The sequence below is a fragment of the Rhagoletis pomonella genome, unplaced genomic scaffold (assembly GCF_013731165.1).
Source record: "Rhagoletis pomonella isolate Grant_MI unplaced genomic scaffold, Rhpom_1.0 Rhpom_scaffold_00001, whole genome shotgun sequence".
Taxonomy (NCBI): domain Eukaryota; kingdom Metazoa; phylum Arthropoda; class Insecta; order Diptera; family Tephritidae; genus Rhagoletis; species Rhagoletis pomonella.
Genome location: NW_023458555.1, coordinates 48,617,077 through 48,633,446, shown reverse-complemented (window position 1 = coordinate 48,633,446; position 16,370 = coordinate 48,617,077). Strand labels below are relative to the sequence as shown.

At 35.2% G+C, this 16,370-nt stretch overlaps 1 protein-coding gene across 2 annotated transcripts; it reads right to left on the bottom strand.

Annotated features, from left to right (window-relative positions):
• Positions 1-295: 295 nt before the first annotated feature.
• Positions 296-12,951, bottom strand: LOC118745648 (tropomyosin-2). Of its 2 annotated transcripts, none has more exons than XM_036479197.1 (5): positions 12,857-12,951; positions 4,615-5,043; positions 4,318-4,537; positions 4,060-4,237; positions 296-711 (listed from the first exon to the last, which is right to left on the bottom strand). In XM_036479197.1, exons 2-5 carry the CDS (start codon positions 4,986-4,988, stop codon positions 629-631), a joined length of 855 nt encoding a protein of 284 aa, XP_036335090.1. In that variant the 5' UTR covers positions 4,989-5,043; positions 12,857-12,951; the 3' UTR covers positions 296-628. The 2 variants fall into 2 exon arrangements, with proteins under 2 accessions (XP_036335090.1, XP_036335099.1); XM_036479206.1 differs by lacking the exon at positions 296-711 and adding an exon at positions 3,409-3,619.
• Positions 12,952-16,370: the final 3,419 nt, after the last annotated feature.

Genomic DNA, 16,370 nt, shown 5'->3' with positions numbered 1-16,370 from the left:
AATATTTTCTTCTCTCTCTATATGTTAACTTGTGTGCTTGTGAGTAAACGAAAAACAAAAAAATTTCGAATTTTAAATATACCAAAACAATTAAATAAAATAGCTAAGTGAGACAATTGGACAAGGCAGTCGGTTTGGTTTTGTTTTTGTAGTATATGTTGTTTTTTATAACAAAAATTTTAATTTAATTTATAAAATTTTCTCGGTTTGCTCCAAATTTTCGTGTGCGTGTGTACATACATATACTATGTATAAATATACTTTTTTTTTATTATGATATGAAAATTGTAAAAAGTGGTTTTTAAAATTTATTTAATAAAATATTAATTCAAAGCGCGTATGTTTCATCGACTTTGCATTGCATTAATGCATTTTTTTACTAGAAAAATGAAAAAGCAATTTAAGGTGTTGTTATTGCTGTTGTTGTCGTTAATAATTTTTCCATCTTCATTATGTTGTTGGTGTTTTTAACATTTATACAATTTTTTTTCGAATTTACAGATTGTTATAATATTTTGCAGTTGTTGTTGCAATTGCATTGACTCCATAGCGAAGACTGCGTGAGCAAACTTTTCTAGTACTTTTTGCTAGAAAAGCACCGCTGTCTTTACATTTCGCCGCAAACAATTTAATAACCAGCCAATTCGGCGAATGTGGAGTCCATCTCGTCGGCGAGCGACTTGAATCTGTCCTTGTTGACGCCCAATTCGTCTGTAGGGAGAGAATGAAAAAATTATGGGGTTGAGACAAAGGAAACAAGATATCTACTTATAAACAGAGAGTACAACGGTGTAAAACAAGTAAACATTTAAAATATATAGGCTGATATGCAGCTCTCAAGAAAACGGTCAAGAAAAAAATTTGCATTATTTCGTGTGTGTGTGTCCAAGCAATTTTGACAACTGGTACTTCACCAGCCTGTTGCCTCGCTGTTTCCTCAAGAAATAATAGAGCGGGCATATATTTCTGTTGCAAGCATGGGTTGCCTTGTGCTCTTTTTTAAAAAAACACGTTATAAAACCGTAGTAGAAAGCGTAGCAAATTTCTTAAGAACTGCGTCTGCCTCAAGAAAATTTTGCACACGAAAATCTCTTAGCCATTTCTTGTACGTCATTTTGTATGGATTTTTTGCCTTTCTTGAGAGCTGCATACTGGCCTTAAAACACAAAATAAGTGCAAGTTACAAGCAAGTTGCATTGAACGAAATAAAACGTTGCAAAATTCAGGCATTGTTGCACTAAAAATATGCAAAGGTTTGATTTATAACTAGGATGAGTACATGTAAATATGAATAGGGTGGAAATAATTAAATATATAAGTTCAAATATCATATTTTAATGCGATCAGTTACAGAAAACTAAAAATAAAAAATTTGTCTAAAGTGCCATTCTTTGAAAAAATTCTACTTTAAGTTGTTAAACCTTTTATGCCAGGAAGAAGGCGTTAAGTTTTCATTTTTCATTATTTTCATCTTATCATCTTTTTTCAGATTTGCATATCTTTTTATTCACTGCAAAAGATCATCTAACTTTCTCGCTGCATCAGAATGGGCAATAAAAATGAACGAGGCCTGATTGCGTTGATTTCCCAAGAAAAAGCTTCGACCTCTTCAAAAATGTTGTGTGAATACTATGGATATGCTAAGGCTAAGCTTCGTCGCGTAAGGAAAAAAACTTTTTTGTTGTATAAAAACAAGTATAGTTAACCGGATGTTACGAAAGAACTATGTCTTAAATATATTGAAGATTATTAAAGAACAAAGGATCGCAGAGAAATCCGGTTGAAGACATATATGTGTATACATTAGGGTGCCCATTGAAAATGTGTTTTCTTTTTGGAAAATTCAAGACCCTACCCTCTAATTTTATTTTTATGAGAAATATTATTGCCTATTTTTATAAATTTTTTAAAGGTCATTTAGAGGCCGCGACCTCTCGATTTAGGCCTCAAAATACGATTTTGTAGATTTATGAGTTTTTGAATAACTATTTTTGATTCGATTTCAAAAATCGAATGTGATCTGAGAAGAGGATATATAGGCCTTTAAAATGGTGTATAATGTTTTATTGTCGGACTTGGCTTGTTGGCATTTTTTATCGGGGAAAATAAAAAAATCCATATTTCTCTAATTTTTTTTTAAATTTTGAACATCGATAATTTCCACAAAATCAAAATATGCAGTACTATCTAAAATTAAATCTGTTTTTAAATAATCGGATAGCTCATTTATTGCAATCGCCTAAATATTGTCGAAGTTGGGCGACTTTTCTTAAATACGGCCTTGAATTTACATTTATTGTGTATTTACTGGATTTCAGATTTTTTTTTTTACCAGTGTGGCTAAGCAATTCATCAATATTCATTCAAAATTGATGTATACAATCAATCTTTAGAAAATAAGTGGGTTTTCAAGAAATTTTAGAAAAATGGGGGTGGTACCGCCCACTTGTATGATATATGCGTATCTCAAAAACTACTTGACCAAATTTGGTATACACATTGTGCTTAGCCTCCTTAAGTACTGTCTTAAATATTTTAGAAATCGCTGATGTTGAGTCCCTACCGTGAAGTAATACCCAAAGATCGAAAGCAACCTTGCGAAAGTTAAGGGGAAGGACAGGACATAATAAAATAATGTAAAATCCTTAACATAAAATTATAAAATTTTCACATTGTCACCTTGTAAAAACATTTAGGGTAAACTAATTAAAAAAAGGTTTCAAGCTAACAAAACTAAAAATACTACGAGGATTTTAGGTATTAACTAGTAGACATGTGCTTAATATATATAGATTATTATTAGATATATATATAGATATATACAAATGTACAAATGTACATGCAGCATCATATGTATTTTTGATTAGGTGCAAGCTTAAATAAAAAAAAAAAACAAATACCATATACACATTTATTTAACTAAAAAATATTAATTCAACATTTTCACCTTTGATACATTTCTACAGAATCTGGACTGACTATATCGGCAAATTGTATTTGCCTTCTCACATGTTTCCTTATTTCATTTTGTTGTTGTTATGTACACAGTAAATTTAGATTTGCTCAGCGGCAGTTGATTAGCAGATATTAAAAGCGCAGCTGACGAGCGTGGCGTTATGAAAAATAAATGGCTAACAAGGATGTTTATACTTGTTTATTTACAGTGTATTTGGGTGATTGAGAATGGCAGTTTCATTTGGTGAAGGAGAGAAATGGCGAATGCGCCGAACATTGGTTCTGTGATGATTTGTTAAGTGGGATGAAATTTAGTTTTTCACAGTGTATGTGTAATTTGGCCAAATGCCACTGATTCAGAGTGGCATTGAAGTATTGTTTGTGGAAATGGTCCCAATATGAATTTGTAAATTTTTGAATAAAGTGTAGGGGAAGAAATTGCGATTTGTTTTTGTGCTTTTTGACTTGGCAAAAATTTTGAAAACAACAAATTTAGTTGTTTGTATATTTGAATGCAATTGTCTTGTTGAGATTGAACGATATGCGAAATATATGGATATTTTGCAGTGAAATTTGATTGTTTAATATCCAGTAAGTTCGGCGAATGTTGAATCCAAATCATCGCAGATTGCTTTGTATTTTTCTTTCTCATGGAAGAGACGGTCTGCAAAAAGCATTTTAACGGTTTTTACATATTAATAAGCTGTATTAAAAGCAATCTAGAGTATAGTAGTAGAAGTAGTAAGAAATAAAAAAAAAAATCCACGAAAAATATTACAACTCATAGAAACACTACATCAACAATGTTGAATATATACAAAAAAGTGTTTCTATCCTTTATACAAAGTAAATACATATATACAAAAATATACATATAAAAAACTTGTTTTGCTGCTAAAAACGCATAACCAACAATTTCGTCAGTTAATTAGTTAAAGCTAAGCATTCATTATATTTTTATTATTATTTTTTTTAAGCATGATTTTCAAAAAAAAAAAACAAAACTAAGTATAATTAAAAAAAAAAAAGTCGCGCAAAAATATTTTACAAAAATTATTCGAATTTTCTTAATAAAAAATGTTTACACACTACGCAAAATCTTACCTTCTAGCCTGTCGACTTCCTTTTGCAGACGCTTCACTTGCTTCTCAGCGTGTTCGGCGCGCTGTTCGGCTTCCTTCAATTTCACGGACAGAGTCTTCATTTCACGCTTGAACTCCTCAACACGTTGGTTGGCCTTCTCCTCGGACACTTCCAAGGATTTCAACGAGTTACCCACAACCTAAGCAACAGATAACCAAAACGGAAACGTATAGCTGTTATTCTATCTGCGGAAGAGCGCATATTTTCCATCATTCTCACCTTCAATTCTTCTTCAAGTTCCATAATCTTGGCTTCACCGGACCTGACACGATCTTCAGCCACTTCCAACTCGTCTTCAACGAAGGCCAGCTTACGTGATACTTCATCGGACTTGGTATCAGCATCCTCAGCCAACATACGGGCTTCCTTCAATTGGTTGGTCAGTTGGTCCATACGTTCCTCATCCTGCTGTGAACGGTTCTCCAATACTTTGCACATACTAGATGCATTAGAATAAAATTTATGTTAAAGTTGCATAACATATATACTCATAATTAATGCATTTCACTAACTAACCGGTTGTTCTCATCAGCGGCTTGTGTGGCTTCCAGCAATTTCTGTTGGGCACTGGTGGAGCGTTCCTCGGATTTCTCCAAATCTTCCTCAATCTGTTGTACCTTACGGTTCAAGGTGGCCACCTCAGATTCAGTGGTGGTCAATTGTTTCTCCTTCTCTTCCAATTCCCGGTTGGCCTTTTCCAATTGCTCCTTGGAGGTGACCAAGTCAACTTCCACTTGTACCAATTTCTTCTCCAAATCGCGCAATTCCTCTTGCAATTTGTCGGCGCGGGCATTGGCATCCTTCGCTTGATTTTCACAGGTATCGGCCTTATCAACGGCGTTATCTTTCTCAAGCTTCATCGCTTGCATCTTCTTCTTGATGGCGTCCATGGTGTCTGTGTTTTTGTTTTACTTAGAGGAGGGAATAAAGAAATGAAGAATAACACTGCAAGAAAACAAAATGAAGATCGCATGGGTTAATTGATACGGCTATTCGAATGGTAAAATCACGTACATATTTAGCAAAGGCATATATATACATATCGCCGTTTAAAGTGCAAAAGCGCGTATCAACAAAATGCAAAACCGCGTATCAGCAAAAGGCAAAACCGCGTATGTGAAGTTGTAGAAATTATTTTCTAGAGCGTAAAAATACTCTTATTTTAAAATGGTTCTCTTTTTTATAAAGCAATCGCATTTATGGCTAGTATATTTCAGGACGAATGGATAAGGATTGAGCCAAGGGCTTGTGTGAGCAAATCCAATTTTTGGCTGCCAATGTCAGTTACGCGGTTTTGCAGAACGACGATACGCGGTTTTGTACTTTAAACGACGACATGCATGTATGAACATTAGGGTGGTCCAAAATGCTCTCCCCCCACAGGATTGTTCTATGTCGAAAAATATATACCCCTATTTTTATTTCGAAATAAAAAAATATTTAGAGCCCACTGAAAGTTTTCCATGCATTTTACATGAGGAAAAACCACTTTTCATAGAAATGGTATAGAATTTATGAAAATCAAAAATTTTCCGAGCGGAAAACTCTAGTTCTCTTTAGGGACTTCCAATAACAATATCCAATTGTTTATTTAACCATTTTTAATACTAAAGGTATTTTATTTATACCCCCATTGCATTTTCTGGCATCTACTAGGGGTTTTGGCGGACCTATAAAATATATAAAATGGTTAAATACATAATTGGGTATTATTATTGGGAATCTCCTGAAGGGGTACAGAATTCCGATCGAAACATACTGATTTTCAAGAATTCTATATCGTTTCTACGAAAAGTTGTTTTTTTCCATAATACTTTGAGCGACCGGTAAATATTTTTCGATTTCAAATAAAAATCCGACAGTGATTGCCATAAAGAAATTGAAGCGTATCTTGAAGAAAGTCAGAATAAGAAGAAAATATACTACGTATAGGTCCTGTTTAGTTTTTTTTCCGCTTGAAATATTTATATTCAAAAGAATCCCATGAACAAATAAGTGAGAAATGCAACCATGGGTACTAGCTGACAGTGTAATTTTGTATGTTTCTTTCTTTGGAAGTGTAAGATACTATATTCTCGTTTAATGCTTGCTAATCTTGCTGGATTTTCCAAACGAACACAACTATGGTTTCTATTCCTGTATGTAAATTGTCATATTATATAGCCGTATCAGTTTGGCGGGGATGCCAAAGTCCTTTTAGTGCTGTCGAAAACCTCTTCGCAGCCAGGCGGTAGAACATCGACTCCGTCATTATCGACTGGGGCCTCGGGTTCATCTTCTCGCCAACTTTCCGTGCTGCTTCCATTCAGTAGGATGGAAAAGTGTTCCCTCCATAATTTAAGTACGATCTAGACATCCGTAACTAGGTCGCCACTGTTGTTCTGGTAAAATTTTCGGGAATTTTTCCTGTCGGCCAGCACTTCAAGCCCTTCGCACTTACATATTTCGGCCCCTGCCTTCTTATTGCGGCAAATACCTCTCGCTTCCCTCTTCAGTTCCCTATAGCGGTACCACATTTATATTTTTTTCTCTGCATTTTTTTCCTGACACTCCTCAACATACAATTAGCTCTTTAGGGCTCGCTGAAATCCTACTACTTCTTCGGCGGCGGTACTTAATGAGCGGGAAATGTGATTCCATATGCTCGCATATATAGCGAGCCGCTTGTTCCAAGACAGACGCCCGCCTGCAGCCGCACCTACTGGTAAACAGACGCTGCAGACTTCAGTGAGTTCTTAAACCGAATAATTCGGAGTGGCCCAACCGAAGCTCCCTCTCTTTCTGCCGTGACCCAAATCTTCACTCGGATTGGTTACTGTATCTCGCACATGGCTTGCTCACGTTGCCCAGAGTGCGCGAATGAGGATGCAAGAGTCGGAATTGAGTGTAGCTGCATACCCAAAACAACTACTATACTCCATTATAAAATTACGTTGCGCAATACCACCAGCTCCGTCATAATTGGGAAAGACCTCTCCGAGCCGTTCGCCACCAAGCGGGATTAAAGACAGGGCGGCTCCCTTTCATGTGACTTCTTTAATGTGATATTGGAGAAGATAATAAGAGCTGAAGAACTGAACAGCTCAAGAACAATATTTTATAAGAGCGTGCAATTGCTGGCGTATGCCGATGACATCGACATCATCGGTAAAAAATAGCTAAGTCTGTTCTGCTTTTTCCAAAGGGGGATAAGGAAGCAAAGCGATTGGGTTCGCTGGTCAACGAGGACAAGACAAAGTATCTCCACGTCTCTGTTGACAGTTATAATTTCGAGAAAGTAGAGAATTTCGTTTACTTGTAAACCATAATTAACACTGATAATAATATCAGCATGGAAATCCAACGCAGAATCACTCTTGCCAACATGTGCTACTTTGAACTGAGTAGGCGATTCAGAAGTAAAGTCCTCTCTCGAAGTGCGAAAGCCACACTCTATAAGTCACTAATCATGCCGGTGTTGGTATATGGCGCAGTGCATGGTCAATGACAACATTCGATGACACGGCACTTGGAGTACTCGAGAGAAAGATTTTGAGGGCCTTTACCGCAGAGCTCCACAGGAAAACACCGATGGCCTAGCAACTGTCGTTGTGACGAGCAATATGATTTCGAGTTTTTGTGTGTCGGCACTTTGATGTCTTGATATAAGCATTCGCGCATGACGCTACCAGACAACATTCTCTCAATTTCGGTGTTTCCTGACACGTAATCGAAAATCATCCAATAGGGAATAGAATCTTATTTAGATTTAATATCAAAATTTCATCGATGTTACCACCAGCACGCTTTCTTTCAAATGAAAATATGGCTGCAAGCAATAAGCGCTGACATATATTTATTATTTCTTATATATACTAGCTTTCATTGAATATCACCCATCGAAACTTTGAAAAAGTGCATTGGGTCAAGTTAATAATACGCTGACCCAAAAAACAGTTCGCATCTCTGGCAATTTCATGGTTTGTACCAAATATGTGTCCACTCACCACTTTGCATTAATTTTTATTACAAAAATCCAATAAAAACGTTTCTGACCATTTTTCATTACATAACAGGAGCAACGGGCAGCTAACTAATCGAGTGCTCAACTTCTATACATTGCATATGTACAAATTGCATACGATTCCATACCGTTAAAAGCAAATCTAAATCGTGTATAAAAACAGCTATGTGCGGCGCAAATGTTGATCGCGTCGTAATTGGTAAAAAATTAATTTTTTTTCATAATTCAATAACATATTTTTAATATATATATTTTTTTTTTTAATACATTTGCAAAATATAGCCTATCGGCACCTGGAATCAGTTTTTTTGCTCTCCTGAAAAGTTATAACTGTTTTTGTTCGCGCAGTGACGATATACAAATTTACGATTATCGTCAATAATCACGTTCACGACGCAAAAGCAAAAACAAAAACGTATAAATTTTTGTTTTTGTACTCCTGCTATCACCTAATATTAATTAGCCTTGACGAGAACACTCCCATTTACTTTTCCAAATATTTCTAGTGCATACATAAATGCAAGCATGAAGATCCTATCTCGATCGAATTAAATATGTACTCCTAATAAATAAGTATTTGCAACTAATACTGCTCAAAAAACGAGCCATACAAATTGAACTTCCAGACGAGGGGAAAGAAAGAGTTGTTGGCATCCAGTTGATGATTTCGTTCACCTGTCTGCTAGACTAGTCGCCGGGCCCGCAGTTGATTGAACGTAAGGTGGCTAACGTAGGGTCTCGTCCATTTTTTTGTGCTTAAAGGAGCTCTTAAAACTTTGGAGATGGAGACCTTTGAACTTTGAGAGGCCAATATAATCGATATTATAATATACTAGCACCCGGCAAAATAATAAGGTCGCTCTATATTGATAAGTTTTGAATAGCAGTTAATTAAATTTTAAAATTAAATTACCTTTTTTTATAAAAATTAGTTCATTCTATAATTAAAAACCATAACAAAGTTGCATCAAAGTTTGGCACTTTGTATTCGAATTTTTACAAAATTGCCAAAAAACAACGGTATTTTGTAATTACTTCAAACTTTCAAACTTGCACTATGTATACTCGTATTAGACTAGACAGAAAAAGTGTGATATGTTTCTGATTTGACGGTCAATTTGGATGTTTAACTTTTTGGATTCTAACTGCTCAATTAAATAAATGTGGAATCATCTGAGTTCAAATCTCTGCCAAATATGTCCCAGCACAACCTCTACTACATAAATTACATAGAATAGAAAAAAGCTCGAAAGGCTATTCGGCAAGCTACGAAGTAATTAACAGCCGTTTGTACAAAAAAAAAAAAAACAAAGGAGTCATTAATAGTCTCAAAATATTGCCTTCCATCTGGCTTATAGCATTTTCCAAATGCTTATGCCCAAGATTATTTTAATGTTCTGGCGTAGTAGGAGGTTGTGTACATACTTGTACATACGTATGTATGTATGTATGTCTGTTGATGATCAAGGCACAAATAAACATTTGCAAGTACATATGCATGTATGTATGTATGTATATCTGCTATGCCACGATATCATATACTCCAAACTAACTTTGGACATTACCATATGAGTTTTCACACCCACATGTGTACATATGTACATACAAAACAACATTTCCGTAGATCGGACTAGCCGATCGATGAGAACTTGTGCTCGGTAAGCTTTCGTAGGAATTTTTAAAAATATTTTATTTTTTTTTTATGGAAACACCGTCCAGTAGGTGTTGATTTGAATGTGTATTAGTGAAATGGCTGTGTGGGCGATTGGAGAATGGTGTTTTTTTTTTATAGCCTCAGTGGCCCCTGTTTATGCAAATGCGCTTGAAATTCTAGAATGTAGCAAATTTTGGAAGGCAGTTTTCTTTTTTTTCGCCCCAAATAATGATATTGTTTTGATGGTATTAATTTAAATTTTAATTTTGGTTTGGTTTTAGGGACCATTGAGTGTGAGGTCAGCGTATTTGCATAGGCGTTGGAATATCTCGCAAGGGTCTAGACTGGTACATACTGATTAGCCGGATTAATAGGACATAAGAAATTGTGTTTTTTTTGTATCTGATTATGCAGGAAATCCAATTAACCGGTACACTTGTATTTTGAAATTTGTACGAGTAATTGATAAATACAAGCGTGTATAAATTAACCGAGGGATACTGTTCTATGGTTCTAAAATTCTGGAGTTTCAGGGAATCTTCGGAGTCATATAGCAAATAAAGGAAAAAGGCCTTTGTAAAACTCTAAAAAATGTACATACGCGCATAGCTTCTAAAATATTATGTGAAACCTCCCTTGGGCGGACACTCACCGTCAGTCATTTTTTGTCCGCCCAAGAGAGGTGTCCGCTTAATGGAGGGGAAGCCTATTTTAGAACTTTTTAATGTTTTATTTAATTGAATAGTCACTATTTCTTATTTGAATAAAAGATATTGATATTACATCGTTCAAACAAAAATGTGCATGTATTTTTTCAAAAGTGCACATTTGATTTATGTGCGTAAGTACATATTAAGTAATAACAAAATAAAAATAAATGTTAATTTTTAGTCCATAAACTACATAAAATCATAGATTCATTACATAAAAAACTGGGAAATTGTCGATTGACGTAAGTTTTATTTTTAATTTTTTTCAGTGGCAGTACCTTTTTCATCAATAGTTTTCATGTTTTTATCAGTCTCCAAGGGTTTCTGACAATTCAAATAACGAACCTAAACCACTGCGCAAACCAAACTAAATGTGTGCATAACAATCACATTTTGTGCGGGAAGTCCCCTTTTTCCATTTAGTAGTCCGCCTATGAGGAGTTCGCGTCCGCTCAACGGAGGTTTTTGTTTGATTTGTTATGAAAAGAAATCTTAATGTCCGTTGATAAGAGGTTCGCGTCCGCCCAATAGAGTTTTTGTGTAAATTTTATGCAAAATAACTGTCCGCGTCCGGCCAAGAGAGTGTCCGCTTAAGAGAGAGTAATTTGTTCCGAAATTTATACTCAAAACTTGGTATAGGAAAAAATGTCCGCCCAAGGGAGGTGTCCGTCTAATAGAGGTGTCCGTTAGGAGAGGTTTCACTGTATATTCATATCTGATGAACTTTCTAAGCAAGAACCGTTTTTGCAAATTATTTAAATAATATTTTTTTTTTAATTTTTTTCAGATCATAACGAGTGGTTAATAGGTACATACATATGTATCTACCTTTCAGTAAGCTCATTTATAAAAGGGGTCTATTTTCAAAGCTTGCGGATGCATACATACACATACATATGTAGGTACATTTTTAGGTGCGTTTATTTTAGATAAAATTAAAATTTTTGTGGGCGTAAAAAAATCGCATACTTTTATTCGTAAACTGAACAGAGGTGACGACCGATCGCCCGACAAACTCAAGGATAAATTTCGAATCACCGATTGCCAAAAAATATTATGAAAGCCGCGAGCGAAAGCTCAACAAGACGATCGGGTGGGTTAACATTTTTTGAAGCGAATACGAGTGCCAAAATTTGCTCAGCTCCACTGAAATCATAACGTATACACGCACGTATACACTTGAATGTAAAATAAAATTAAAAATATTTTACGTAGGTGGTGCTGTATGTGTAAAAGTGCAAGTGAATGTGTGTGCGTGTGTGTTTATGTGGCAGTGTGTCACAGAGTGAGCGCTGCTTGAGCTTATAAATAAATGGTTTAAAATATGCAAAAAAAAAAAAAAAAAAATATGTATGGGAAAGATATCAAAATTGTTTATGACAGGTGTTTCTATGTGTCACTAAGCCCACGTACCTATATAAATATGTATGTATGTATGTATGTACATAAATTATACATATACATATGTACATATATGTATGCATGTACTATGTGCGAATTTATGTATTATGTATGTATGTATGCATTGGAAGTGATCTGCAAGCCTATGCCTTCATTTACGTTGGCCAACAGCTTTCCTGCTGCTTTTCACGACCGTTTTACTCGCCGTCGTGTTCGTATTGTTCGTTTTGTGTGTACATGAATTTGAGATCATAAGTGTGTGTGCGGAAAATGGCCATAGGACCACTTATAAAAAAAGTATAGCAAATAGCAAATTGAAAATGAACAAATACAATCATACTTATACGGAAAAGTGTTATAAAATTTGCTTTTGTATGTACCTAAAAATTTAATTTTGAGCATGTATGTTTCGTTAGTATCTGTGCTATTCGGTTACAAAATTCCTTATAAGCGAATTGCTGTTAGCATAAAAAAAAATATTTTGTTTTTTTTTTTAGTATGAATGGCCTATGGTGGATGTAAAAAAAAATATTCTCATTTCAGCTGAGCCGTATTGCATAATATTAATTATTTTTATTTATTTTTTTTTTAATTAGTAGCTGCAGGTGAAAATTTCTCTGAGATACGTTCTTGCACTTAACATTTCTTTGAACGGCACTTTATTATCATTTGTTATTCCCAAGCACGCGCACACAGAATAATTTAATTATTTTAATAAAAATCGAATTTATAAATATGTATAGACTAATGCAAATAGTTACATATTTATGACCACCAAGTAACTTTCAACGCTGAAATTCTGTCTTTTACACAAAATCGCCGTATGCTTATTGTAATTTAAAACTTTTTATTTTCTTTTCTAATTTTTAAGAAATATTTTTTTATTTTTTTATTTCATATTTATATTAATTCAAAATCAATATTTAGATGTGATTAGATTCCCCAGTCGCTTTTAGAAATCCTTATAAGCGTCTGCAGGCGCAAACTAACCTTAGCGTTCCAAACACACTATACGCTGTCAAAACCCCGAGAACACTGATGCAAGACGAACTTTCCTAAAGCAGAAAGCCCCCAACCGATGGTGAACTGGGCGGCTGTATGTGCGATCTCAATGAAAAGTCACAAACACTATGTACAATTGTTTACATATAGAAGAAAGTTCTATGTGTGCATATGCATATACTTGCATGTATGTACATACATATGTATGTAATTTTGCACCCATACCCATAGAACATTCGTTGTGAACATAAGAAATTTCTCTGATTTTTCCGACGTAGGAATTAAATTTCGAAAACAAAAAGCGCAGAAAGGAAGAGCAACATCAATTTACGCCACACTCGCAGTGCTCTCCCGCAAAAGAAAGAACTTTTAAAGAGCAATTGTGTGAAAAAGTTTGAAAACTTCCCGATTCATGCATTTTGAAAATTTCCCAGCTACATATGTATGTATGTTTGTATGCATGTATGTATGTACGTAGATCGAAAATACCCCTAACGATATATTTAGGAGTGAGTATCTTATTTCTGTAACGAATCTTCAAAGAAAATTTAGTGAAGTGGTTGACACGAACTCGAAACTAAAAATGAAGTAAGGAAAAGTAAGGAAAATTCTGCTGTAAACTCTTCACATTAGAGCATAATTTTCATTGCTATACCGATTTCCTTCCAAAATTTCATAAAAGAATCGTAATGTGCACAGTTTATTTTATTTAAGAAAATTCGACAAAAAATCGGATAAGATCTTTACGAATTCTTTAAAATTTCTTTACAGTTCAGAATGCTCTGAGAAAATGGTTTGCGGGGTATATACTTGGATGCCTCCGCACGCATAGGCACCTGTATATTTGCTCTTGCTTTTACACATACATACCCAGTGGAAAAATGGAATACATACATGGTAATCGGAAAAATAATCAGTAAAACAGCCCTTTTCATATTGGAAAATGCAATTGTACGCTGGCGTATGCCGACGACATCGATATTATCGGTAAAAATAAGGGCTACGTCTGTTCTGCCTTCTTGGGATTGGATAGAGAAAGAATATGTGATTTTCCAAAATATTGGAAACAAAGAAAACAATCCCAGCGAGTGTCCAGTTAAATTCATTCTGCCTCCTTATTATTTCAATAAAATTTCCCCTTCTAAGTGAATATGGTATGGCCAGCAGTAAGTACAAATATTTATTATCTATACTGGTAAATTTTTAAAATGAATGTGTTTACATGTAAATCTTAGTACTAGTATTTCATGTTCCAACATGGATATAATAACTGTTTTGCAGTTTTTTCGCTCTTTTCCTAGAACTAAAAATTAGGTAACACAATTGTGTTGCTTGGGCTTAAGTTAAGGTTTTCGTGCAAACTCACAATTGTGTTAGCTGATGAATTTCAGGCAAAAATATAGACTTATCAAGGGATTCCGACCTTCAAATGGTCTTGGACATACTTGAGAATTCCGATGCTAGCTTTTCATCTGACGATGATCTCGAAAATGACTCCTTAGCGCTGGAACAAATGGAAGAAAGTGACAGTTAGGGACACGAATTTCGATACGATACGATACCATATCGATACTTTTGGCATTCGATACCGATATATTCTACTCGATAGTTTTAAAACGATATTTTTGGGAATCGAGTACCAGAACCCTGGTATCGTATCGAATGTCATAAACTCACATTACAAGGATAATGTTATTAACAATTCTTCCCGATATAAATTGGGCTGTTAAGAGCAGAAATGTGTAATATAGTTAGGATTGCATGTGGTGGTATATGAACCCGCGACCTCGGTGTTTTAAGACAACACCTCAATCTCTACGTGTTGTTACACAATATGTTAATGTTTGACCGAGATTCTCCTCCGATTTGTCAAGTGCGCCTTAAGTTCTGAACACATTAAAAACGACGAGCTACAGGCCACAGCTTCCAGTTTGTTATCTTCATTGTCTAAACGGTTTTCGATGGCGACATGATTTTTTTGAATGCGTCGACGACATCATGAATTTGTACGAGTTTGACATAAAAGAAGAGGAAGAGCCTTATCTGTCGCTGGAAAAATAGAAATGGATCTAATCTGGCCACAACCACAGTCGTCGCGTAGTTTGACAGCTATGGTCCATAGCTCGTCGTTTTCATTGTGTTCTGGCTATTAATGTTGTGGCACAAATGGGGTCCCTACAGTTTTATGTCGACTTTGAACGGCGATTTTGTTTTAATGGGAAGTTGTTTTTCATTTTCAAGTTTTGAGCACTTCTACTCATTACACCACAGAGGCCTATATACGAGACCTATATTCATATAATTTTTTTGGTTTTTGGTATCGATATTTGGAATATCGAGTCTTTTTATTCCGATATTAATGGGTACCCGATATTTTTAAAGCGATACTTTAAATGAGTGCCATATCGATTCTTTCTGTTCGATATCGTGTCCCTAGTGACAGTTCAGATGAAGATGACTCAGAAAGAGGTATTTTTCTAGTTTCTGTAACTTTTATTTTCATTTTGCCGTGTTAATTTTCATCTTAATAATTATTGTGCCTGCAGATTTAATTCCAGAAAATTTCGTAATTAATCAAAAAGCCACTACATCACAAAGAACTTATCTTTGGAAAAAAAGGAATTCGTGGTTCACGATATTCCTATCGTGCAGGGCTGTGAGAATTTCATTGAATTTGGAACACCTCTTAATTACTTTTCGAAGTATTTCACAGAAACCCATTACACGGATGCCGTTAAATATACCATAATGTATACTCTCGCGATATCTGGCACCGAAATGAGCTTAACCGAAACCGAGTTAAAACACTTTTATGGCTGTGCCATTATAATGTCCTGTTTAGGTTATCCACAAATGAAAATGTATTGGGAAGACAACTATAGGTGGGAAATAATTGCTGCATCCATGTCAAGAAATAAATTCATGAGATTTAGAAACACCATTCATTTTGTTGATAACAACAAACCAAGCGAAACGAATAAGCTATGGAGAGTTCAGCCCGTGATTGACCTGGTAAGAAGCCGATGCAATGAACTAGCGTCTGCGGTTACTTCATACTCTATTGATGAGCAAATAGTCCCGTTTACTGGTAGATGCCCAGCCAGGCAAGTCATCAGGTCAAAACCACGCCCTGTGGGTTTGAAGAATCTGGTTTGTGCTACCTCTGATGGACTTATCGTTGATTTAGAATTATTTCAAGGGGCTGGAACTTTTCCTGACTGTGGACTGGGTCATGGTCCATCAATTGTTTTAAGACTTACTAAGTGTCTACCAAAATGAAGTCATCTTTATTTCAATAGATTTTTTACCACCATGGTGAAGATGAAAGATATTGGATTCAAGGCGACAGGCACCAGGCAGGGTAATCGCTTAGGAAAAAGAATTAATTTTCCAGCAGACGAAGCTATGGCGCGTGGCAATATGCACCAATTTGTTAAAGATGACAATGTGGCTGTTGTGAAATGGTGTGATAGAAAATGTGTTACAATTGCCTCAACAGCAT

What these genes read in the sequence shown, in the direction of transcription:
- LOC118745648 (XM_036479197.1), bottom strand. Translation starts at nt 4,988, where the DNA reads ATGGACGCCATCAAGAAGAAGATGCAAGCGATGAAGCTTGAGAAAGAT. An exon ending in GCCGCTGATGAGAACAACCG is followed by an intron (nt 4,538 to 4,614) that starts GTTAGTTAGTGA and finishes TAATGCATCTAG; the next exon opens with TATGTGCAAAGTATTGGAGA. An exon ending in AACTTGAAGAAGAATTGAAG is followed by an intron (nt 4,238 to 4,317) that starts GTGAGAATGATG and finishes TCTGTTGCTTAG; the next exon opens with GTTGTGGGTAACTCGTTGAA.